The 27,514-nt window shown below is 41.9% G+C and overlaps 1 protein-coding gene across 3 annotated transcripts in view; it reads left to right on the forward strand.

Annotated features, from left to right (window-relative positions):
- The window catches only part of LOC306968938 (RNA binding protein fox-1 homolog 3-like), a 1,481,628-nt gene that overhangs the window by 1,038,676 nt on the left and 415,438 nt on the right, over positions 1–27,514 (forward strand). For all 3 annotated transcript variants that reach the window (XM_079564526.1, XM_079564524.1, XM_079564525.1), the window contains one exon: positions 23,149–23,258. In XM_079564526.1, the coding sequence (XP_079420652.1) occupies positions 23,149–23,258 (110 nt within the window). The remainder of the gene's footprint in view (positions 1–23,148; positions 23,259–27,514) is intronic.

Raw genomic sequence — 27,514 nt, forward strand, 5'->3', positions numbered from 1 at the left:
TGATAAATAAAAGAACTACAAGTTATTTTATTGAGTCACTAGTTGGCAGCATTGCTCATTCGTTTTCTCAGCTTGTTGGTCAGAAAACAGCATTTTGGGTGATTTCACCTATTTTCTACGGACGATTACTAAAGAATGGAAAGAGGTACAAACAAACTTTTTTTTAGATGAAAGAAGAGAGTCTAATCTTTCTTTTGGTGGGTTTCGTGTTGACATAGACCTAGACCTAAATGTTCTGTGGGTCTTGAAAAAACAAAATCCTGAAAAACCTCTGGCAGTGGGGAGCTCTCTGATTTGAAAATGGCTGGCAGTCCCTAACCCTAACCTTACCTTTTCCCTAGCCTTTAGGATAGTGGAATTTATAAACTAACCCTAACCTTCCCTTAGCCCTAACCTTAAGGATAGTGGAGTTTACAAACTAACCCTAACGTTCCCTTAGCCCTAACCTTAAGGACCAATTGTCGGAATAGTAGTGTCAAAAGTGTCTGATTGACAGGATGTCGCAGTGGAGAGATTGCGGAATGACGGTGTGTCGGAATGGAGGGGTGTCAGAATGACGGTTCGACCCCGGATTAGACACTTCACTAACCTTGCTTGCGTATGAATGTTTTGTTTGTGAAGGAGTGGTTAGTGTTCGTCGAAGGGGCTGATTGCTTCACGGTGCAGCATCCATCGTTTTTTGCTTTTGTTCGTGAACCGCTGCTTAGTCTGTTGCTGGTTGTGGGGAAGAGTGAGGTGCAGCGGGTTCTTTGCAGCTTTCTGACTGCCCACTTTTAGATGTTGCCGTGCCCGTGCCTTGTTCTCCTGTGAAAAAGTTTGAAACAAAGGTGGGTCAGCGCCTGGTGCTAAGGATCAAGGTTGAACAGCAGAATAAACCACGAGTTGTCCTTGTTCTGTGTCTGATCATTAAGTGGCAGATGATGAAATCCAACCCGACTACTCTCTAATTCCATCTCATTAAATGTGTAAATGTAGCTGCTTTTTCTCATATCTTTAGGATATTGCAGTTATGCGAGCTGTCCCACAAAGCATGTTTATGTTTCATAGACTGTTTGACTCTATAAAAAAAGATATATAAATTCAGCAATAAATAGGATCAACGCCAACGTGAGCATTTTAATAATCACTGTTGTTCTTTGCAGTCTGAAACATTGGCCTTCATGACTAGCTTTCTTAAGGAGAAAATTATAGAGAATATGTTCGGTGCTTCAGGGGCCAAAACTTATCGACGTCAGCCTTGTTTTTATGTACTCCTTGGACTCTGATGGTAATAATAGCCTTAAATAAAACGTCTGGCTAATAGAGGCTGTTAGCTTTAGTAAATGAAGCCCGTACAGTGACCTGCCAAAGCGCTGGTCAATACGGGGTCGTGATCTCGCGCTCAACACTCACTGTGAGCTCCCGGCTACAATGGGACGGGGCAGGGATAATGAGAGGGGACACGTGTTATTCACGGCTTTACAGCAAGACGACGTACAGCTGGCTCCCATCCAGACAGACTCCTAATCTGTTTACGTGTTTAATTAAAAGACTAGTACATCCGGTCAGGCTCAGAGTAGAAATGAGCGCGGAACAAGGGAAAGTTGCCATTTATTGACGGATTGTTGGTGCCTTAGATGGAGAAAAGTTGAATGTTTGATTATGAAAGGTTTTGATGGAGTTTTTGGAGTTGCTAGAGGATGGCTGTACAGTTAGTATGGTCTCCCTTTACAACAGGGTTTGGGTTTGATTCCCATTCAAACCATCCAATGAAAGCCTGGATGGGAACACCAGGTGGTTGAGGATGTGGTGTGTGGTTAGAGTTGGCTTGAGGGTCTGTTGGCGCAGATTGGTGGCCATGCTTCTGTCACTATACGGCAGGGCTGAGGGGCATATGTAGTTTGCCATCACACAATGCTAAATGGACAAATATTGAGTCTGTGAAAAAGACTTACCCACCTTACCCTCAGAGTCTGCATATTCTGGTTCTTAGACTCCCCCCATCAAGCTAAAACATCTATTGCATGTAGAGAACATAACTTCCTACAGACAGGGACCTAAAGGTTGGCGGATCCAGAGCAGACTCTCGTTTTGTGCTTGGGCTTCAATCGCCTTGCCGGCCTTTGAATGAAGTATGGTTAAGGTTAAGGCATACTTTAGAAATCCCCGTAGAGAAATCCGTTCTCTGCATTTGATCAATCCTCAAGTAAGCGAATTAGTGAGTCAGTGAGGGATTGGAGAGGCCAAAATGCAGATTGGTAGACTTGTTTTCGTCAACCTACCCCCAGAGCAGCTTTGGCCACAGCGTTCCACCATGAAATGTGGAAATGGAATAAGATCGTACATACATTTTGAACATCTAGTAAAGCATCCGAATGCAATATATTGAAGGCCCTGATTCTTTTGTTTGAAATTAATGTTGTTGTAAGTTTAAACAAAGTATGAGCTGTGGTCAAACATCTTTCTGTAGCTTCCTTGTTTCCAAAATCTCAATCCTTCTCTGCACATGGATGAGTTTATAATCAGGTTTCACAACTTTCAGTAGTCACGTGAATGTAAACAACAACATCCAGCCTTCTCTGATCAAAAATAGGCTGAGTTATTATTACTACCACAGCACAAAAATGGCTTTATCAACAAATATCTGTGTAGGTTTCAGTCGTACAGGAGTTGTACATGTTCAGTGAAAGTTCTTGAGTCATCTTGTGTACTCTGTAGTTGACAAAATTGATGAAGAAGTTTGAGGTACAGGCCACTGTTTTTCAAGACTGAGATGACCAAAGATATTGTTAGCATTTAGCCTCTCCCAGCATAGATCCAAGTATAGTTACACAAAATTAAACGTGTCGATTTTCTAAGCGGATAAAAAGGGATACTGTATTGTAAGGCGTACAGCACTTGCGGTAATATCTTTATTCTGAGCATATTACTTGGGAAAACATGGAAGACCTTGGTTGCTTCTAACTTCACCCCGTTTGGGTTCATAGGAATAAGCTAGGAGAGGCTAAATGCTAACAACATCTTTGATCTCTTTGCGTGACTGAGCGCACGCACAAAGACCAGACAGGTACGCATCAACTCGTCAAAGCTCAGGTAAGAACATATCTCAGTATGAAAAACGGTGGCCTGTTCCTTTAAGACTTAGAACTACAAAGGTGTTTACCCACAGGTGAGAGTAGCCGTTAATAGAGGGGAGGGGCTTAGCCAGGATGACCCCTCCCATTGGGCTTTATCTTGTCTGCGGTCTGAGCTGATGAAGCCTTTTGGATGAGAGGCGAAATGTCCGAAACAGAAGATGACTCAAGAACCTTCGTCGTTTTCCACAAATGTTTCCTTTTACAATAGAATATAAAGTTTTATTCCACTTTTAGAAAAAAAATAAAACTCTAAAGGGCCTCTAAGTCGACTTTACACCATCAGTATCTTCCAGCCACTCTCGCCATCCCAATGAATCTTTCTTTTCTCCCTTTTTTAGACCAGTACGTAATGTTTACTTGGAGCCGCGATAAAGGATTTGAACAGAGACCCACGAGGGATATTTCACCAAAGTTACAGTGTCTGCTCCGATCGACGGACTTTTAGCTTCCAGGCCCCGGCCGTTAGAGGGTTAAGCCGTTTTGCTGAAACCTCAAAACCCCCCCTCCATCAAACAAACTCGATCCGTGTTGTTCTCCCTGATCTCTTCTTTATTCCTTTAGGAAATACAAAATACAAGCAAATCAGCAATTCCATTTCATTGCTACCATCTCATCATACAGCTCAATATAGTTTTTTTATTCCCACCGCCTTTTGTCTTTGGCTGCGGGAAAGTGCACATCAAGCTCCCAGGCAATTTAGTGCGGCTCGAAACACGTCCTTAACGGTAGCATCACGCGTTCGTCAGCGGCACGGCGCGCTCGCTTTTATTACTCAATTTGACTTCGCGCAAGGTCCATTCGGCACATTTTTTATGCACCGTGGGTTTAGTTCAGCCGGAAAATAATCTGGACTGCGCTGCACGGGCGTTTGGTATTACGACTTAAACGGGATAAATGCCGCGGAGGTTTGCAGCACGGGGACGGGAGAGTGAGCTCGGGACGGGGAGATTTGGAAAGAAAAATGGGCTCTTCTTTAAAAGGCAAGATGTTGCAGACGGAAAAAACAAAACAATGATACTTTAGAGATATTTAATTTGAAACTTCTACTGCTGTAGAGGATTTGGAGGAAATAAGTATCACAGCTTTTCTATGGTTGTTATTATTAATATTATTAGCATTAGCATTATTAGCATATTATTAGATACAATGCTTTTTTCAGAGAGGATTTGGACATCTTCGTCTTTTAACCTCTTAAACCCCACCGGAAATCGAGCGCATTTTCTCCAGTTCAGCTTTGCCCAAATATTGAAGCTTCTCGACTGAAGAGCAACAGTGTTAACGCCTCATTTGAAAGCTAAGACTTACTCTTTAATCACATTGTTGCCCCAGTTTTTCACATTCTTGAAGCATTTTTGTTGTGTTTTATTCTCTTTTTTTCATATCTTTATTATTTATTGCATTAGAGACGAGCAAACAATTACCCCGGGATCTCAGCAAATAAAATAAATAAATAAATAAATATATATATATACACACGAAGAGCCCACTTGTATAAACAGATAAGTGCCATTGAAAAACCTCAACGGAGGCTTATGGGACAAGTCCAATTGACTCTGTGCATAACTTCAAATCATAACAACGACGCCCAAGAAGTGACTTCCTGTTTCAATCCAGCACTGCAAAATGAAGGCGCACAGCTCGTCTCATTGAGTAGTTCAGCAGGTACTTCCAACAAGAATATAATGAAATACACACATTTTAAGTGTTATGTCTGTTAATAGTTATAGGCAGAGAGAAAGCTGAACTAATGAACAAGATGGTGCTTTTATTTTGGCGTGCTGGATCGAAACAGGAAGTCACTTCTTGGGCGGCGTTGTTATGAATCAAAGTTATGCACAGAGTCCATTGTCTTACCCTACTAGCAAAGAAGCTAAGACAAAATGTATTGAAACGAGTCAGGAACATGTCAGAACAAGTGAAAGAATCTGGGTCAAATGCCCAACTAAATCTTAAAGCAGCACTAAGTAACGTGTTTACCTTAATAAATCCTTCTTCGTAGTCCCTCTGGGGGTAATACAAGTGTTTATGGGATGATTGGAGGGTCTTTCACCTCCCCCTGGTATCTCTGGCCAGAAAACCACGCTTGCAACTTGACTGCCACCGGCATGAAGAAGAAACTAACAGGCTAACGGGCAAAGCTAACTGTGGGCTAGCGTCACTTTAAACAGTATTTACAGCCCATTTTGAGTGAAAAAAAATATTTCCATTGTATAATTGGATGTACAATATCCCTCTCTCCCTTTGCCTTTTCTGTCAGTGTAGTATTTACTCTCATGGACAATTAATAAATTAAAAAATCGCAACTTGCTACGACACTTGCAGTTGCGCTTTTGGCCTCTAGAGGCAAAAGTTACTTAGTACTGCTTTTTTAAATTCAAATGATTATACTGGATTTGAGACATTTAAACTAATCGACATATGCAGATATTTTTTCGGAGTGCAGCTTCACTTTGATTAATCAGGAAATGACCTACACTAAGAAAGCTCTTGTGCTCCAGTTCCAGTTATTCGCCCTTCTGTAAAGCTGCTTCTCTAACGCGTGTTGTATTTGCCCCAATGATGTTTAGCATAAGTGCTTTAATTGCAAACACTGCAGGCCAAGATTTTGCCCGACCCTGCATTGGAACTGGACAGACCCGTGGAGACACAGAGGCCTGGAGGGCAAGGGCAGGGGGGGGGGGGACAGGGAGATTAAGAGCTACACATTGTTTACCTGTGCCCTGAGCAGTCGGACACTCTGTCACTTATAAATGTGGCTGCCTCTTATTGGGTGTACCTCGCGGCTTCGGGAGAAACAACGAAATGAAAGGACGGAGAGAAAAGAAAAGGGAAAAAAAAAACACAGACACAAAAAAACTTGGGGATAGACCCAGGAGGGGGTTCGATACGACTTTAATAACGCGTTGCCGGAGCTAAATGAGCCGTTGTGCAGCAGTACCGAGGACGTCCACCCCCCCCCCACCCCTTATACCCCCGCCCCTCTGTCTCCCAGCCTGAATTATTAAAAGTGTTGTTTTCCCTTATTGCATTGCAGCATTGTGCCTCGATTCCAGCACTTTCGTGAGAGTTTTTTTTTTTTTTTTCTTCTCAGCGTCGGGAGCCGTTGCCAGAGAATGACACTAATGGTTGGACTTGGGCTTTGGCGATATTGACAAAATGGAATGTCTTAATATTTTTTACTCGATGACGACAATGAAGCGATGCTTTAGCAAAACATCAGTACTGTGCAAAATTGTGCTTCATAAATCTAAATTTGCATCGCTGTGTCGCTCCAAAAGATAATTGTCCTGAACACGCTACAAAACAGCAAAAAGAAAAACACAAAACACTTTCCACTTCTTTTCCCAATTTTTTCCTCCCATTTTTCATCCATTTTCTTTCCACACTTTTTTTTTCCACTTTATTTTCCTTTTTATAAATGTCCTCCACATTTTCCCCTATTTTTCAATGTTGTTTCTTATTTTTTCCTAATTCTATCCACATTTTTCAAACTTTCCCCTAATTTTAAAAAATATATATTTTACACCCATTTTTTGGTTTGTCTTGACATTGGAGATGAGCTCGATATTGTACACTTACATAAAATAATATATAATAAAAATGAAAATCCATTAATAGAAAAACTCGAATTTGCGAACCTTAATACAGTAGAGGTGAAGTTAGAAATCTGAGTGCGGTCCGGTTTATTTTTCTGTATGTGGCCCTCAGTGAAATAAAGTTTTAACACCCCTGATGCAGATGATTTACTTCCCACCTCTGGGTTGGACTAGAATGGGTCTCCAACAGACAGCCAGCGGGCCGGAAGTGGCCCACGAGATAGATACAGGTGGCATCGCATCATAGAAGGGGGCGTGGCTTCGCCGAGGGGGAAAATAGAATCTTCTGGGAAACACCGTTTTTCACACTTTTTAGCCATTTTCTGGTGAAATATTAACTTATTTATCACATTCAAGTAAAGAAAGTCAAGTCTAAATCGTGTCCATATGGATGTTTTTTCACAGTAGGTTGTTCAGTAGAAGCGAAAAAACAGCAGTCGTAGCTAGCGTTAGCATTAGCAAGATGCTAGCATATAGCATCATGTTGTAGTAGTTTTTGAATAATTAGAGAAAGTTTAGATTTTTCTCCAAATAGTTTTTCCCCCTTAACTGTTTTCAACATGATATATGGGCGAATCTGAGATGTCGTCTGTATCACGACTTGAGTATGTAAAAAAATTAATTAAAAAGTAAGTCTCAACCCCTGCCTGTGCCAATTTTTTTTTTTTTTTAAAGAAATTACTAGAATGCTCACTCCAGCCTCTAGGGGGCAGCGTTCATCAAAGAAGTAATTCCACATGTGTCCAACAGAGGGCACTGACATAATAAGAGCTCAGGATATAAACAACACATTATAGCCCCGTGGTAAATAGTCAATCTGCCCCAGGGCGGATGTGGCTGCGATAGTATCTTACCACCACAGTGTAGAGTGAATAAATAGCCAATGACAACAGTATAACTTGTAACACAGGCTTGTAAAGTGCAATACAAGTGTACGCCGTTATTATGAGGCCATTATTCCAACAGTATTTTCCCAATTAAAGCATATTTTACTGGAGCTTTTGTTTATGGACCCTGGGAATACGCCCCTGATATACATTTGGCCCCTGGGGAAATTTACTTGGAGGCCCCTGGACCAGACCCAAAAAAGGGAGTTCAGAATCGCTGCACTCACTTCCTCTTTAGCTTCTTTAGCGTCATGCCCGCGCTGTTGCTCGTTTCCCCCCAGCGTAAATTGTCCCAAAAGTTAAGGCACGTTGTTTTAAAAGAGCAGGGAGTTCAGTGGTCCGACAAAATCTTTCTCTCGACGCCCATTTGCCGTTAAGTGTTGTCCGGAACCAGTCGGCCATTTTGAATTCACACAAGTGCCTATTTAGATGACCGCTTTTACTGCTACTTTTATTGCACTCCTCCCCCCCCCAAAAAAAAAAAAAAACTTTAAGAAAGAGGCAGCAAATTGCGAAAACTGCGGCGCCTGCATTGCCTAATCTCACTTTAGACTTGGGAAGACGAGGTTGTTGTGTTTTACAGAAATGCCCGCTTGACTCAATTTTGATTTGGCTCGGAGTCAGACGAGCGGTGTTTTTTTTTTTTTCATCAGTTAGTGTGGCCAACGCAGATTTCAAGGCTAATGTTGCTACCGGCGCCTCGGTGCGGAGATGGCCTCATAAATTATTCCAAATGCCAAGTTTCAACCTTTTCGAAATAGAAGAAAATATCTGGTGAAATGTGCAAAACTCGAGTTCAAGCGTGTTGTGTGTGGCGTGTGGACGGCTCTTCCAAAACGCGTGTCATGAATAAAACACGGAGACAATCGCGGTACGACGGTTTAAACGCGTGTGTCTTTGGGTTAAAAACACTCAACAAAACTATTATGAGAGCGTTTGCAAAAAATAAACTCTCCAATCTACAAGCGTGAGTTTTGGTAAGTTTAAATATGCAAATTGCTATTCCGCTTATTTGGTCCCGCCCACAGCTCTCGGCCATTGAAATAAATGGGCAAAGAGAACTTCTAATTCACTTATACTTATTTACTTGTGAAAATGTGAAAAGGATGCAAAAAGGTCACTTATGTTAATCCTTAGAGAAGACGATCAACGGTTTTAAACTGAGCGATCATCACATTTGCCTCGGTAACATTTTTGCTTGTTGGTTTATAATCATTACAGCTTCAGCTTTTATTCAGTTTATTCGGTTTATCTGGTCATTACATTAAATCAATGCAGCCGATGACATAGTTTTGTACATTGTGAGAGCTAATATCCATGGTTCATTCTGCAGCTAATCTACTAGCTGCAATTGCTAACGCTAATGTCCATTTTAAGATGCTTTTTCTCCAGGACGGCTTTACCCACATCTAAAAGCTTCTTCAAAAAATGTCAAAATGGTGACAAAAACGGGGGTGAAAATGCAACAAAAATGTGACAAAGAACGGGAAGAAAGACACAAATAAAAGCTACAATAAAGTGATGAAAGCGTGACCAAAAAACACCGAAAACAAAAAAGCGACATAAAAAGAAACTGGAGAAAAATGTGCGCGGTTAAGTGGTCAAGGTTAAATCTGAATATTGATACAGATTAAAGAAGTAACAAAAGGCATAATACACGGCCACCAGGTGGAGCTATTTCCCCAATAATGAGCCCTGACAGAAAATAGCAAAAATAGCTTAAATATTTTCCATACAAAATAAAATAGCTCCCTTCTAACAGTGACTCAATGTGTCTGTGTGCAAGAACGGCCATTTTTCTTGTGGTTCTTTCTCACAAACTTGGAATATTTTATTCCCAGAACGAGAAATAATCCCCGTTCTCCCTTATGTTATTTTCACCATTGTTTTCACTCAGAGGGGGCGGGGACTCTGCAAAAGTGGCCGGATGTTGCTCCATTCCGATCAGTCTAATACAGGTGTGTCCAAACTACGGCCGGCGGGCCAACTGCGGCCCACCGCCCACTTACAATTGGCCCGCTGCAAATTCTAAAAATATAATAGATTTTTTTAGATTCTTGTTAAAGGGACTAGATGCAAGTTGGTCATTTTTTATACTCACTACTGCCACCTCAGGTCTTACGCGTAACTGCAGGTTCTAAATGAAGCTCGTGCATGACAGCACTTCAGACCCGAAGTAACAACTTTTTGAGTGACAGTGCAGGATTTTAGAGGCAGTTGTGGTGAACAGGTCTGGGCTTATTCTACACATTAGGACATGGCTGGAACATGTCGAGGGAGGAAAATACTTAGTTTTAACATTTTCAAACTCCGTATAGTCCCTTTAAATTACTGTGAGCTGTACATTTCAGTCTGTGCTGGTGAGTAAGTGTGTTATTTCGCTGTGTAAAGATTTTACTGAATTTGCTAACTTTAATACAATAGAGGTGAAATTATATGACCTCTACTGAGTGCGGCCCAGTTTTTTGTATATTTGTTGTTTGTATATTTGTGGCCCTCAGTGACAAAGGTTTGGACACCCCTGGTCTAATAACTTCCTGGGAATAAACGGAATCATCATCTAAAATGGCATTAAAAAAAAGTGACCTCAGATTATTTTAGCGATATTTTCAAGTACTTTCCGTTGTGACTGTGTGATTTAATGGTTTGGCTGTGTGGATCTTTAAAAGAACCACATCCAAACAATACATTTCCACAGCGGTATGTCAGATAATGTTATATCAACATCTTAAATCAAAGCCAATGGACACAAGATGGCGCCGCACACTGTGAGTGCCTAAATAAGATGAATACTAGGTGTTCAGAAGTACCTCAAAAGTAGTCGGGTGCTTTTAGCGACAAATTTGTGCTGCAAATCAAGCGATCCACCCAAAAAACTGGCCGCACAATGAAGTCATCGACAAGCCTTTATTTACATGGCTAAAACTTTTGTTCCCTATGTGCAATTTACAACTTTTAATTCATATTGTGGGTCTAGTTCTAGCCCAAAAAGGCTATAAAAATGAAATTGCAGTAATGATAAAAGTTTAATACATCACAAAATGAGCCATGGCCCTTGTTTCGGCTCCGACCAGCCTCCCCGTTATTCTCCCGCCGCCGTGACACAGTGTTAAAGACGCTTGTATTGTTTGTAACGCGGCCTCTGCTCGGGCCCCACGCAGGCGCTGGCTTTAATCACGCAATCTATTATTCATCACAGGTTTGAGTCCGGGGCGCTGGAGTCTGCAGGATCCCACACCGCACAAAGCAATGTCTGCGACAGCTTTTGAGGAGGTTTGCGTTTTTTTGGAGAAAAAAAACTAAGTAATTTCAGGTCAACTAAATACTGCTCTTCTGCGGCGTGAGAATCTGTGTTTCCCCGCCTTCAAAACATCCACTTCTGCTGTTAATCAAACCCCAATAAGCCGCGCGTCGCCACTTAGGTTTTTATTAAAGCCAGGGAGCGACAGATGCTCGCTACATCTCGAGGTAAATCCATTTTTATGAACACGGAAAATAAATGTAAAAAACCTGCTGTGGTCGACCGGAGTTTGTGAGGGGGAAAATGAAGGAGCCGAGGTGCCGTGGCATTTCCTCCGCTTCAAACGAGCTGTAGTTGATTATGTGTAAACATCTTTATTCGACTGTGAGGCGGTCAGAGAGGAGCCGATCTGGGGGATGATGCTTTTGACAATAAAAGTTGGTTCGGTGCACGGAATCGGACTGAATGCAATATCGAGTTTAGAGGTAGATCTGTGTTCCGGCATCACCTGTGCTCCTGAGTTTTGGGGTCATGACTGAAAGGACAAGATTGTGGAAACAAACGGTCAGAGAGGCACATGCGTTTCTCTAAACTGGATCTGTCATATTTTGAAAGCAAGATTGGCGTTGGTGTTGGAGATTTGGTCGCCCGTTGGTGTTTCTTCCTTTCAAAAGCGACAGAAAATATGCAAAGAATGTTGTAAGTTTGCAATTTCCTTCAAAGCAAACACCGGTGCAGTTTTTCAATGTTTGAAGGATTTATGGCGGGGGTGGCGTCTGGATCAGTACTTTAATTTTTACTACTAAAGAAATCTGGAAATAAGTAAAATTTCCTTCAAACAAGTCGTGTTTTGAGTGACAACCTCGTCCATGAGGCAAATGTTTTACACTTAAATTAAAGGTATACTGTTTAACAATTAAATAGGTACAATGTATCAAGGGTTGTGTAAAAATAAAATGTTACCCACTTTATTTGACACTACCTTCACACATTGTATCCAACTAACTTTAGTACAATGTAATGTGCTCGGTAGCAATGTGTAATAACTTGTACCTCTGTAGTACATACACAATGGAATAATGTGTATAAGTACTTTGGAGGTACATAATGAAAAAAGACATAAGGTTAGGGCTCAAGGTTAGAGTTTGAGGAAACACTTTATTTACACTATCTTTATACATTGTACATAACTAAATTTATTACAGTGTAATGGGCTTTGCAACAATGTGTAATCAGTTGTACCTATGGGTTAGAGACACAACAAAATAATATGTGTTTGTAGTTTGTAGGTACATAATGTAGTAAGACATAATTCTAACTCTAACCCTAACCTTAAGCCCTAACCTTAAGCCCTAACCTTAAGCCCTAACCTTAAGCCCTAACCTTAAACCCTAACCTTAAGCCCTAACCTTAAGCCCTAACATTAAACCCTAACCTTAAGCCCTAACCTTAAGCCCTAACCTTAAGCCCTAACCTTAAGCCCTAACCTTAAGGGTCTCGTGTGTTATTACAATATGTACTTACAAAGTCCTAATATAAGTTATTCCACAGTGTACGTACCACATAGGTACAAGTTATTACACATTGTCACAGAGCGCATTACATTGTACCTAATTCAGTTAGACACCATGTATAAAGGTAGTGTAAAATAAAGTGATACCGAGTTGGGGTTAGGGCCTTTTTACATTATGTACCTCCAAAGTACTGGCCTTTTCAGTTAGATATTTTTTTTGCAGTGAAGTTCGGAGCAGTAGCAGTGCTCGCTCTGTGGCATGTTTTTGTCGTATGTGCTCTGGTCGGCCGTAGCATGAGAGAATAGCCCAAGACAACTTTCCACCAATGAGACAATAAAGTTTATCTTGATCTTGGGAGAACATTCATGTAAACACGTATGCGGGGAGTGTGTCCCGGGCCTGGCAGTCCCAGACAGCAGTAGCAGTAGCAGTAGTAGTAGTAGTACAAACCTCGCCTCATGTTTGCCTCCTCACCGGTGAGAGCCTAACATCTGTCGCCGCGCAGCTCTCTCCCCACTTTCTGCTGAATTGTCTGGTGCCTCTGTCTTCCTCCCCTCACACTGAGACGCAGCAGCAGAGCAATCTCCCCCACGCCTGCCCCCCCACGCCCGGGCCATTAATAACCCTAATACCCCCGCCCGCACCCAGCCCTGCAGAGCCGCCCTGAGCACCGCTGACACCTTAATGGCCATTTTTTACTTTTGTTTTTAAATAATGCATGTGGTTCTTGTCAGCAGAGGCTCGCTCCGCCCCTCGCCGCCGCCGCCGCGTTGCTCGCTGCCTCCGTTGCCGTGTGCGCAAATGACAACGGCGCTCTGGCCTGATGCATGGGGGCTCGGCGGGGCTGTTCATCACACTCAAGGGGGCAGCTAGCTCTTAATGTCTGCAGCACTCTCCATATGAATACTCGGATGTATGGATATGTATATGAGAAATCATGTTTGTATTGGAAACTCAAGGCTGACGTAATTGCAAGCCGGTCATTCGACGTTATGCTAAATCCAAGGAATAAGAATGGACTACTTTACTTTCCACATGAAAGTATGGGCCATTGTCTCAATTAGATTTGGCTTGAAAGAACTGGACCTGTTGCCCGTTTTGCATTATAATCATGTTGACATACTTTGTGTAAAAGACTGTCTGGTGTGTGGCATCTGTAACGTACAATTAAAGCCACACCGTGTAGAATTTTGCCCAATAAGTAATATTGAAATACAAGCATTTATTTTATGACAGATATTTTCATGATTAATAAATACCTGTGCTTTTGCTGTGAGTGGTTCAGCTCTCCTAAGACATGACTGTAACTTTACCGGGAGAGGGTGCGTTTCCAGCTCTTCTCCATGGCGATGTTGATTAAAATCAGCAGAATTTGAAATTTAAGTAGTTTAGGTTCTTGTCCAAATCCATTGTTTGATTACCCACTGCAGTAATATGTCGAGCTGGTCATTAAGAGCCTGTTTTTTTACTGAACAGTGTAGTCCACAATGTTACACAGTGTCCCTTTAACTATTAAACAGGGCTACATCACGGAAAATCAAGGGTTTAACCATGTTCAAAGCTGTGACCAATCTGTTTTCCTCGTTCTAATTAGCATGTTTGCCGATACCAAGCTGTAGATGTTAGCAAGTGCGCACCCTGCTGGCCTAAAGTATAACTGCTTCTCATCCTATCATAAAACTTAAAGGAATAGTTCACCGTTTTTCCATACTGTGATATGTTCTTACCTGAGCTTAGAAGAGTTGATACGTGCCTGTCTGGTCTTTGTGAGTGCCCGTGGAAGAGTTTGGACGCTTCTAACTTCACCCCGTTTGGAGCCATAGGAATACATTGGGAGAAGCCAAATGCTAACAACATCTTTGGTTGTTTTGCGTGACTGAGGGCACGCACAAAGACAGGTACGCCTCAACTCGTCTAAGCTCAGGTAAGAACATATCTCAGTATGGAAGAACTGTGTGCCCTCAGTCACGCAAAAAGACCAACGATGTTGTTAGCATTTGGCCTCTCCCAGTGTATTCCTATGGCTCCAAACAGGGTGAAATTATTTTAGATTACATTATTTTAAGTTACAGTGCAATGTTTTGACGTCCTACTGCTCAACGTGCTACAGTTTAGTTGTATAGCCGTAGTAGTTGCCCTAGCCGTATCTGTGCAAACTTTTTAGATGTTAAAGCCACACCGCGTAAGATTTCACCCAATAAACAAAATTGAAATACAAGCATTTATTTTATGATAGATATTTTCACTATTGAAAAATGCCTCAAGCAAACATGTGCTTCAGCTTTGAGTGGCTCACCTCTGCTAAAACATGACTATAACTTTACCCAGAGTGGGTACGTCTCCAGCTCGTCTTCATGGAGATGTCGACTAAAGCCAGTAGAATTGAGAGTTAAACTTGTTAGGTTCTCATCCAGATCCATTATTTGATTATCCACTGCAAAAATAGTATTTCCTGTGTCGAGCTGGTCACTGAGAGCATGTTTTGTGTTGATGGCAACATTATAGTCCAAAATGTTACGCAGTGTACCTTTAAAGATCCTAAATTTGCCTGTGTAAGTTTTTGTTTTTGACAATACGGCCGAAAACATCTGCATTCTGAGTCTTTCGCTGCAGTTTCGTGACCCGTCCTCTGACTAAGTTTAGGCCTTTTTTGAATGTTGTGTCTTTGAGTGCAGAGCGGGCCCAGCAGGACGTATGTGAAAGGACACCGGGCTATAGGAGACACCCAGGGCCTAACACTCAGGTGAATGGGACAAATTTAGCTTTGTCCTTACCGTATGGGGTCACAATGCACAGAGGTGTGTACTATAGAAGGCACTGTGTATCCCGAGCGTTCATTGTACTACTTAAAATACACACACAATTAAACTGGTGGAAGTGCTGTGCAAGTTTGACAAAAGACATTCAGTTTAGCTTATTGGCTGGTTGCTTTGTGTTTTTTTTGTTTTACTGCAGACCGTTATAGGGCGAGATTGAAAAAAACATTCACCTGGAACCAAATAAATTGCATAATCTTCACATTAAGATGTTTTAATATTGCTCTAATTCAACATTCCGCATTGATATATATGGGAAACTGTAAATTCAAAGGCTATTCTCTCAAAATGCATTTCTCCAAATCTTGTACTCAACAATATTTTGCTTGATTTATTGAGTTTTTAATAATCATTATCATTTATTAGGTATTATTATTTTCGATTAATTCCAATTAAATAATTACATACGCTTTTAATGCGATTCAAAATATTAATCAGAATTAATCGCACTTTACTTTAGCGACATAGGCACTTTTTCAGTTTCCTTTTTCATTCAAGGGACAAAACAAAAACAATTTTACTGCCAAATTTATTTATTGACACAGTTAAGCCACACAAACTTTTTAAATTTAAAAAGATCATTCTCCAGTGTCTCGGGGCAGGACAAAATAAATCAAGCTGCTATTGTCTCTGAAGTGTTTGAAATGATCACACAGGCCTCACATCAACACTTAAAGTAAGTTTAAATGTAGGAAAACACAAAGAAGCATCTAAAATATGCTTCTAAAGTTAAATACAAGCCCTAAATGAATTACGCTTAAATACGATTAATTCATTACAAAGCCCATGATTAACTCGATGCAATATTTTAACACTTTCAACTCACTTGTTAAAAAACTAGACAAAACAAGATATCACAAATCCCCTCCAGACAAATCTTCAACACAGATATGCCAACAAAATAAAACCATAAATCAAAAAGCCTGGCTCAATCCATTATCAAGATTTGTGGCAGAAAACGTTTTCATTTCCATTTTGGCCCTATTTACGCATAAAAATGTCTCATCATCATTTACAAACATCAAATTAAAGAACACTTCCAAATAAAAACGTTTTTTCATATTAAAGCAGTCATTTAAAGCGGAATTTTCAAATTGATATCTCGAAGAAGAAAGGACTGAGGATTATGTGAAGATGACTCAAAAATACTTTGACAAAGGAAAAACATTGTAATGTGGTTTGGTATCACTTTATTTTACTGTACCGTTATACATTGTACCTAACTACCATACCACACACCGCCTTTGCTCTGCCTGATCTCGTCAGAACTTTGAAGCTAAGTAGGGAAGGGCCTGGTCGGGACTTGGATGGGTGACCGTTGGGAAACACCAGGGAGCCTGGCGAATGTAGTGAGCGAGTGAGTGGTTGGTGGTGGTGGGAGGGGCCGATGGCGCAGACTGGTTGCCTCGCTTCCGTCAGTCTACCCCAGGGCAGCTGTGGCTACAACTGTAGCTTACCACCACCAAGTATGGAGTGAATGAATAATACAATGCAAAGCGTCTGTGAGTGTCCAGAAAAGCACTCTATAAAACCAATGCATTATTATCATTATTATTAGCTAAATTTAGTACAATGTAATGTGCTCTGTAACAATGTGTAATAACTTGTACCTATGGGTTAGATACACAATGGAATAACTTGTACCAGTACTTTGTAGGTATGTAATAGGACACGAGACCCTTAGGGTTAGGGCTTAAGGATAGGGTTGGAGTTATGTCTTATTACATTATGTACCTACAAACTACTAATACATATTATTCCATTGTATATCAAACCCATAGGTACAAGTTATTACACATTGTTACAGAGCACATTACATTGTACTAAATTTAGTTGGTGCAATGTATCAACGGTATTGGAAAATAATGTGTTACCTGTGGTTTAAAGCAACAATAAAAAGCATCACAAACAAGTCCCAGTTACATCCTCGGAAATCTCTCCCTCTTTGAGATCTCGACAGTGTGAGGTAACGTGATATCATGACGGCCTGTCGCAGTCAGTCGCATATGTGTGATTAGTTTGCTTTTGAGGTAAGCCCGAGCTGTTTACTCTGACGGGTTTTGACTGAAGTGGCATTTCATACTGAGCACCTTTAACATTTACCTGAGTTTAAAGACAGGGCGCATTAAGGAGAGGTTGACAGAGGCGTTAGCTGCTAAAAAAAAAACAAGGACCTCACAAGTCAAACACATAACCTGGAGAGGTGATGTTGTTTGCTTCATAGCATTGTTGTAAGCTTCTTTTTGAACAGCTTGGTTTCACGGTAGAGCAGCAGAGGCAAATGTTGCGCCCTTTGCTGGTGTTTTTTTTTTTTTTATGTCTTAAGTTCATAGTGATATTTACATACTGTATTACGCAGCATATAAGCTACACAAGTTATCCAAAAATCGGAAACGTTATGTCGAACCTTTAACAAACTTTAAGTCTATTTTAGACCTAGTTTAGTCCTAGTTTATCCAGATCTAGGCCTGGTGGTGTTTGGGAGGCAGAGGCAAGTCAAATTTAATGCTTTTTAATGCCACAAACACAGCAAAAATGCAGCATATCCGGTTACTTTATTTAGAGAGAAATTTCTTTTGTAACACGGCAGCTGCTCAAAGTTACACAAACACAATCCCCATCCAATACCGCACCATAAGTGCACATTAAAAGCACACAAAGAGACAGTCATCTCCTCTGCTTACTCTCCAACTTACTCTTTATTAACTTCACAAAGGTAAGAGTGTAGGACATTCAAACTGTCACATTTCCTCTCCCCAACCTAAAACACCATTCTGTGATCATTGCCCGATCTTTTCACGACACAGTGACAACAAAGCAAACCTTATCCTTCAAAAACAACGACCCAGTTTAACCTCGAAAGCTGTACTTCCATGTTAAGTTGTCTTGTTCTCCACCAGGGCTGCATTTTAAAAAACAACATAATCATTCATAAACATAAAATGCACATGAGAGTATAGCATCCATGAGTTGTGGAAGTCATTGGAGCCATAATAGCCCCGTGTTTATCCATACACTGAACATAAAGCGCATATAGTCGACTGAAATTTGCTGCAAAGTGCTCCCACAGTGTAATTAGCCTCTGTTTGCTCTGGATCGCGGCTGCAGAAAAAGCGCTAATATCATGTTTTATGATTGTTGTTGCTGTATTAATTATTTAACCTGCTTCCCCTGCATTTGTTTAGTTAATGTGTGTTTAATAGCGGTCGGTAGGTAATAATCAGCGTTTAAAAGTGCTTCGCTGTTGGCACTTTCGCGCTCTAAAGTTCAGGTCCGACTGGTCTTAATGTCAGCTCAAGGTGCAGTTACAGGAGAAATGATAATGGACAGCATTAGGTTCAGGTATAAATCTTCTTTGTAATAGGATCTGGGCACAGTTAATATTTTATTTATCCATATAGCCTTATCCTTTATGTGCATTTTTCTAGAAGATGCAAGCTATATGTTAAAATGTAATCTGAACCTTATATCAAAGTATCAAATATTCTTTTTGCTCCATGTTGAACATACATGATTCTGTCAAAACTGTGGAATTGGAAACTTCATGTTCTCTTTTGGCTACTTTGATTATAATTGTGTTGTAGTCTTCTTCTGTCCATAGCGGTTAAAGCAAAGAACAGTGGTACAGCAGCTCCTGGTGATGCATGTGGGTTTATAAGGCTGGAACAAAAGCAGACGTATATCTCCAGTTAGGGCTGCACTATTTTAAAAAATATAACTACCGTATTTTCCAGACTATAAGTAGCCCTGGGGTATAAGTAGTACAGCGGTTTGCGTTCGTGCTTCACAGCTAGAAGGTCTGAGTCCAATTTACACCTGGACGGGGCCTTTCTGTGTGGAGTTTGCATGTTCTCCCCGTGTTCTCCTCTGGGTACTCCGGTTTCCCCTACCACTAAAAACATGTACAATAGGCCAGGATGAATGTGAGAGTGTGCATGGGGGACGACGGATGGAAATTAGCCAAGGCTACAATCTGGTGTGGCTTGTTTACATGCATGAGACCCATTTATGTTCATTAACATGCACTATCCTGACCAAATAAACCTAATAAAATAAATAAAAATAAGCATGACATGTTATTAATAGACCGTCATTACACACTCCTCTCCATTTTACAAAATAACTTCATTCAAGTGGGAAATGATGGCGGATTTACAAACTCCTTCTCCCCAACTCTGACAAAGCATGTTCCTAAAAAGGGCATACGGGCGGGATCTTCACTGTAGACTCGGCTCCAACGCTAACAGTCCGGCCCTCATTAGTACGAGATTTTGAAAAATGTTCTTATGAAAACCAGCCTGGTCCCTTTAATTGTAGCTAACCCAGCGTTATCTCAGGAGGAATATCTAGCTGTAGAAAGTTGAAGAAAACTAGGCACCAGGCTCTAAAGTTGTTTTTAACGTGTCAAAGGTCCAATGAATTCCAATGGGGAACTAGCGGCTATATGGAAGGACCTACAGCAATGGTGACCTCTAGTGTTGTCACAAAGCAGAGCAGCCAGCGGCCATTGGGTATAAGTTGCACCAGCCAAAAAATGCCTAATGAAGAAGAATAAAACGTATGTACGTAGCTCTGGAGTATAAGTCGCACCAGCCTTGGCAACTACCTGGGCATGGAGGCGTTACTGCACCATTGACAAGCCTCTCCCGGCAGCATGTTGTTCAAGCACCCATTTGCGAACCATCGAGCCTTTAGCCCGCAATTAGCTTTTTAGGTTTTCTAGCAGTAAGACTAGCTTCCACTTTTCGCCAAACTTTCTTTGTATATTTTTCGTGGTACAAGAGTAGCAAATACTGGTACACAAGCCTGGCATGCCCTCTAGTGGCTGTCAGTGTTAAATTAACAAATGATATATTTTGATATATAGGTGGCACCTGAGCATAAGTCACACCCCCAGTCAAACTATGAAAAAAAGTGTGACTTATGCAATAATGACACTGTGGTCTTGCAGGAGTTGTCCATTTTAGATGAAGGTTCTTGAGTCACATCTTCTGTGCTTTGTAGCTGAGGACGTTTTGCCTCTCACTAAAGTGTCGCTGATGAAGCCTTTTGGATGAGAGACAAAACGTCCTACACTTCAGTACAGAAGATGACTCAAGAACCTTCATCTAAGACTTTGCTAAACCATTTAGTCAAATAATTTTCTGTATAGTTTCAGTCGACTAAATCTCAGATTAATTTAGTCAACTGTACATTTCAAATATTCATTAAAATCATGTTTAATCAAGGTCCTCTGCTTCATGTTGGTTTTCCACATGGAGAAAGCACAAACCAGTCGCTTCGGCAGTGAATTTAAATGGTATGAGGCTCAGACAGTCATGGGAAATTCTGATAATTTTAATCTCTTCTTTTGATTTTTAGTAATATTTTAATCACTGAAAATATCTAATTTTGTTCTAGTGTAATTTTAGTCAGAAAGAAAAAACAACACAGTTTTATGTTGAAGATTTCACACTGTTTGGTCTGTGTCAGTAAAAAGGTGTAAATCCCCGGCAGATAGAAGACCTCATTCCATTTGCAATATCTTGTGGCTTCTTTATTGCGATAACATTTTTTGCAATAATATTGTGCAGCCCTTGTTCAAATGATTTAAAAAAGTCATTGTTACAGCGGTTAAACACCGGTCATAACACTGTGGCTGATGGATAGGCTGATGCGTTTGTGTACCGCCTTGTTTTCCACATAATAGTATTTTCCCATTCACTGCCTGCCATCTCTGTGTTTGAACATATTTCTGGCTCTATATTATACAGTGCCGAAGTGACTGCGGTGTAAATTAGTAATGAGCGCGGTATCTGTGCGGGCTGTGACAGATGTCGTCATAAAAGGCATTGGTTTAATATTTGCGCGGACCGACCCGGCGCCACCGAGAGGTCAGAGGGCAACGGGAGCCAATCGCGGTGCAGGCTTAGCGACTTTAACAGACGAGTGCATGGATGGATAAGGGAGAGTGTGCTTTGAATGGTGACATAAAAGCCTCAGAGTCATGGAGATGGAAACAGTTAATGTAACAACCTATACAGAGATCATCAGGTGAAGCTGATAAAAGACAAACTCATGAATTACAATGAGTTCTGCTCAATTCGAGAATGAATTGCAACAGTTTTGAACATTAGTATTGATATATTGTGTGAAACTATTCCAACACTGTATGTTCCCCTAAATATTTTCAACACTTTTTGTCAAAGCAAGACTTAGAACATTATAAAAAACAAGACCAAACAAGGCTGAAAATGTCTAATATATTCAAATGCAGTATGTTCTAAGAGTTTTATTGATTCAGGATCCTTTGGCAGACTTTCAAAAACTACCAAAACTATCGATCATCAGTCATTCAAAAGCAAAACACACCACAACTCGCTGGAAACGGTCCTGGGACCCACTTTTGGGTCACGATGCCGACCCGCAGGCGCAAAACCACTCACCAAAAATTGCCTTTTTGTTGAAAAGATACTCACAGAAGCAAGAATTCTTGGCAGAAGGCAAGGGCAGCTTTAATTTATACTGTGCATTTTGTACACAAGGCAACTAAATGTGCCTAACATAACAACAATTATTAAGCAATGGTATAACTTGCCTTGTCACAAGATTCAATTCCCAACTTGAATGTTTTGTGGTGTTCATGTGTGTATTTTCCAGCCCTAGTATGGTACTCATAGTTGGCTCCACGCTGGATTGGTAGACAGATCTTGAATCATTAATACATTGAGCGCCATAAACGGAAAAACTTTTTTTTTCCTGTTTTTTTCTTAAATTGGGAAACTTGACACTTTAATACACCTTATGTGTGATTTTTGTAGCTCTGTGATGAACAGAAGTGAAATAAATGACCATCAAAACTGGACATTTCATTTATATTATTGCCTTTTTTCCCCGTTTGTCCGAGGGGGCGTGGTGTTGCGCAGCAAACAGCTGTACACCTGACACTTCTCTCTAGCTCTCTGGAGCGAGTTTGACAAAGCATGGAAAGATCGAAACTTGAGATTTTAATGCGGTGCTACAAATATCATGAAAAATGGTCTGGATTGTTGGCACTCAACAGCGAAATCCCAAAAACAGTACTCAATGTGTTAACATCGCGAGGTGTTTTAGCACCATGTGAAATGCTTTAAGATAAACTCTGCCTTGCTTAGCGTTTAATCCAAACATCCATCCACCCATTCATCTTCTTCCACTGTCCGTTGCTGGGTCGTGGGCGCAGCTGTTGGAGCTGCTCAATCACATTGCACCATGTGGTGGGTCCACACAAGGACGGCCTCATGATCAAACTGGCCTGTTTGTCTCTCAAAAGGAGCTTCTGAACTCTTTTGCAACTCTTTGTCTGACCCATCACCTAAGACCAGTGGCAGGAAGCCCCCGACAACAGAGCTCCAGGATCATTCGGGTGCTCAAACCCCTCCACCACGTTAAGGTGGCAGTTCCAGGAGGGGTGATCCAAACATTTCCTTCCAAATGATCCAAAACAAAAATCCACAAATGTCAAATCTGACATTTGTACAAATTATCGCACCATTCCATTTGCGCCAACCCAATAATCGTGCCTACCCCCAAACACATTACACTGCTATTGTGTTGTCATCTGAAATCCAGCTATACCTCTTTTGTTGTTGTTGTTTCTCATTCCAACAGGCTCTGTGGTTGGTCGCGCTCCGTCTCTATCTGATCAGCCTCAAACTGCGCGACTGTGGGCTCCATCGATCCCCCTCGCGCCTGCCCCTATCTGTACTTGTCATTACATGCGAGGTCAATAAACCCTTCGGATCAATATTTATAAGAATTGATGCTGCATTCTCTACTATTCCCTTCCTGTGCAATGATTTCCTTTGATTAAATTTGTAGTTTCTCCCCCCTTTTTTTTTGTTGCTCTCCCTTCCCCTAAGTGTCTCCCCCGTCCGGCTGCATTCGCTTGGCCATTTGCCGCCTCCTGTCTTTTCCAATGCCTCACCAGCTTGTCTCTTTTTTTTTGTCCCCCCCGCAGGAAACACGTTGTGCAAGTCGGGAAGCATTGCTGTCTTTGGAAACGTGGTGTACAGCGGCCTGCTGAACGAGCACCTCTGGCATTTGGGAGTGCCCCTCTTCACGAGACTGGTAAGGCCCCGAACACCGTGGGAATTTTTCTCTTCTTCTCGATGCGATTTTTGAATGCACTGTTCCTGTACGCCTCCGATGGGCTTTGCTGTGGTTGCCGTCGCTGTTGTGCGGAATGCTAAGGGGACAACGCGAAGAGCCCATTACGTAAGCTGCAGAGCCTGCTTTAACTCAAGACACTGATGTCGCCCACCGCCTGCTCTTTCGGCACCGCTTTCCCTGACACCGCAGCCCACATCTCTCCGTCCCGCACTCCCAGGGCGCTCACTTAACTCCGTTTTGTCCAGGCCTGAGCATGTGCGTCAGGCGTGCCCTCCCCCACCCCGAAAACCAGACGTCCTTTCCGTGGAATTCCCCCCGGTCCCTAATGGTTCCTTTTGACGTGCACGGCTCTGACATGTGTTGCTTGAAGTTGAAGGATTTTCGCGGTTCCTCCGAGTGGATGGCAGGCGGAGAGTCTTTGGAGATGAGACATTTTAAAAAGGCTTTTGTGTCTCTCTTGAAGACCAGCGCTTTGCAGGTGCGGGTCCCCGGTGAGGGCTTTACAAAGAGAGGACTGAACTGTCTCAGGCTCCTGTAAGGCCGTTTGTTCTCTGGTTCCTCGGAGGTCTTTAGCGCAGGAAGTAGATTTGAAGGCTCTAGTTCTTATGTGTTACATTGTACAACTGAACCATGGATAAACTATGGACTTTAAGCAGCTGTAAATTTGATTAAATCCCTGGTTGATCGTAATTATTGCATGGGACGATTTTAATGGACAGGTGTACAGCCAATCATGTGGCAGTAACAACTCATTAATTGGAGTGGAATTTAGACTTTGAGGATTGAAATGGACACTTTTTAGAAGTGGAAAGCATCAATCTGTTGATGACGCCACCTGGATTTATGGGGTCGCTGCAGTTGGTCAGGTCTATGTACAGCAACACTATTCACCTTATTCCGCCCCACCCTCTTTTGCCTCTTTTGCCTTGTCTTGGCACTTCCGTTGTCCTGACACTTCCGGTAGAGCGCGAAGCCCCGGAAAACGATAAATAAACCGCTCAAATCTGATGTTTAGTAGATTGATTTGTGTAAAATGTCCAATGTTTCATTTGCACCAACAAGTCAACACTGCAACGTTTCTCTGTGTGGCCTAAAAACGTTTTCGTGTAGTAACTGATTTTATCTGGACTGATAGGAGAAAAGGGGCGGGCACAATTCATCGCGGCGCCTAACCTGGCTAACACCATGCTGCTGTGTGCGCTCGAATCATTTCGAACTGCACAACAGCCTGGGGACCATGGCCGAAATTTTCGCGTGGATTTGGGAACCAATCACAGAACGAGGAGGGCCGGCAAGACGATGACGCGCTATTCGATATACGGAAGCTTGCAGTTTATTTACGGATAATAAAAAAAAAGTTTATTTACGGATACAGCATGACAGCAGCAGACACGATGGTATTTTTCGATCACGCTTTAGACCTTGTTCTAAATAGTTTAGCTCAAAAGTTTACAGCGGGTACGTCATACGTCATCTCATACGATGATACGATTGGCTGTGGCTACGTGTAGACGCATGATAGACTTTTTTTTTCTTTTTCGTATCGCCCAATAAACGACTATGGACAATCGTAAACCACACCTCTCCTACGAGAAAATGAATTGGTGGTCCCCAGACTAAATATCACTTGTGATTTTAGTCTGGTGTTAGCCAGGCTACGCGGCGCCCATGCGAACGTCCGGAATAAGGTGAATACACCCAGAGAATGAGATCAGCTGACGACCTCAACATCCTGAATGACCATTAATGGGTTTCTCCTTCCCTGATGGCACATGTAGATTGGCCACGACAGAGTCCAGATCTAAACCCTATTGAGAGTCTTTGGGATGTGCTGGAGAAAGGTTTGCGCTATGGTCACACTCTCCCATCATCAGTACAAGACGTTGGTGAGACATGAATGCAACACTTTGGCATTACAGAAGCTTATCGAAACAACACCACAGCGAATGGCAAGTCCAACAAACTATTATTACCCTTTTTTAGTCAGGCAGTGTATGTTTTCTCACATTTTAGCGTCAAACCGTGGTCATAGTGTCTGCACTTCTAGAAATATCCAAACTATTTCTGAAGACAGTTTAATGGGACTAATGTGTGCCTGCAACAAACCCAAAAAATCCTGATATGAGCGTTTTCGTAATCTGTAACTTTATGATTAACGATTTGTTTTGTCACATTTCGCCACATAAGCGAATATCAAATGAATTAGCGGTTCAGATGATCCTATTTCCATAAATCGTTTCGTGACTGTGGGAGACGCTTGTGAGGGTGCTTCGCCGTCTGATTCCTGAAACGTGCACGGTCCTCCTGCTTGGTACTCCTAACAGGTGTTGACCCTTTGACCCTTTGTCGGCTTGCTCAGGAACATTGTAGACAGCTTAGTCAAATGCCGAAAAGCCCCTCATAAGCGTACTCGAATGGGGAAAAAGAAGTCACTCTCAGTCCTTGCAGGAATAAGGTCACGGCACTTCAGCTGCGTTTGTTTATATTTTCGCGCTGGACATCCCCGAGTATCTGCAATTAGCCGCGGCAAGTTCCCATTGACGTTCCGTATTGATTAACAGTGTCATGGCCGCTGTCATCTACGGGCGGCAAATTACGGCTGATTGGTGCGCGAGGGCTGCGTTTAATCGGGTTACGCTGAACACATAATTCGGCTCGTCTCATAAATGCGTAATACGGAGGCTTGTTTGATTATCAATTAATGTCAAACGGTTCGGGACGCGGCTGCGAGCTCTGTCTCCAGTGTCATGTAGGTTCCCCCCCCTTTTCTTTTCTTCTTCTTCTTCTTTTTTTTTTTTTTAAAGGCAGACACCCAGCTTCAGTTTGTGTTGTGTCAGTGCGCGGAGAGAGAGAGAGAGAGAGTCGCACGCACCAAAAGGATAAAGACATCAAACGTGGCGCGATGGAAGAGATGGGGCTTTTGAAGAGAAACAACGGAACACAAAACTATAATCAATAATGTAGGGAGATATGGGTGCGACGCAGTGAGGGGAGCGCACTGTAACGCTCCCGGATTGAAAGATTTGGCGGTTCTCGTGTTTACAGACAGGGGGGGGGGGATGAAATGGAAACATGTCGTGGATGAGATGAAGGAGTGACTTGGTGCTTTTCTGCAGTTGACTAGACTTTTGTGGGGAGCATGTGGTGGCCCCGGTGGGACAATCACTAACAATATATAGCGCGGGAATGTCTGAGCGAAGAGAGGGTGGCTGTTTGAGCAGGTTATTATCGGGGGACAAACTGATGCTGGGTTTACACAGGTAGCAACAAGTCCAATGTAATGCTTTTGAAAGCCAAAACACAATTCTTTTTGCATTCATGATTTCTAAAGATTTGTATCCATTCCCGTAAACAGATAAAATATAGAAAATGTGGATATTTAAAGCGAATTGGAAGCAAAAAATGTGTGCAGTGCAGGCAGATTTTTGTGGACTGTATTTTTTTCTATTTTTGATCAGCTTATTAAAGCAGTACTAAGTAACTTGTTTACCATAATAAATCCTTTTCGTAGTCCCTCTGGGGGTAATACAAGTGTTAATGGGATGATTGGGGAGTCTTTCATCTCCCCCTGGTGTCTCAATTGCCACAATTGCAACATCCCTGCCTCCAGGTCGAAGGCCCCAATACACACCAACAGAATCACAAAGAAGAAGCTAACAGGCAAAGCTAACTGAGGGCTAGCGCTACTTAAACAGTATTCACAGCCAAATTTGAGTAAAAAACAAATATCTCCATTGTGTAATTGGATGTACACTTTCCCGTTTCTATCAGCGCAGTATTTACTCTCACGGACAATTAATGAGTAAAAAAAACGCAACAAGCTACGACACCTGCACTGGCGCTTTTGGCCTCTAGGGGCATTAGTTACTTAATACTGCTTTAAAAGAGTCAAGCTATGTCATTATTTCCCCCAAGCATATAGATTTTTGCCAGCTGGATTAAAATAAATGTATAAGGCCTTAATGCTTGCACAGTTTATTTGGCAATTTGACTTTGAATGACTTCATGGCTGAGACAGAAGTTTGGGCTCTGAGCACATTTGGAGTTCTGTCCAGATGTTTTCGGTGTTCGCCTCTGACCCTCGAAGTTTACAGTGGTCCACGTTACTGCCCCAGCCCAGAGATCTGTCTGTATTGACCGCAGAAAGTGTGAGGTGGAGCTGTGTTTTCAGCTGCGGGTGCATACCAATAGAAGGCTTTGAAGACCGGGGTGCA

The sequence above is a fragment of the Gobius niger genome (genome assembly GCF_951799975.1).
Source record: "Gobius niger genome assembly, chromosome: 10".
NCBI classification, from domain to species: Eukaryota; Metazoa; Chordata; class Actinopteri; order Gobiiformes; family Gobiidae; genus Gobius; species Gobius niger.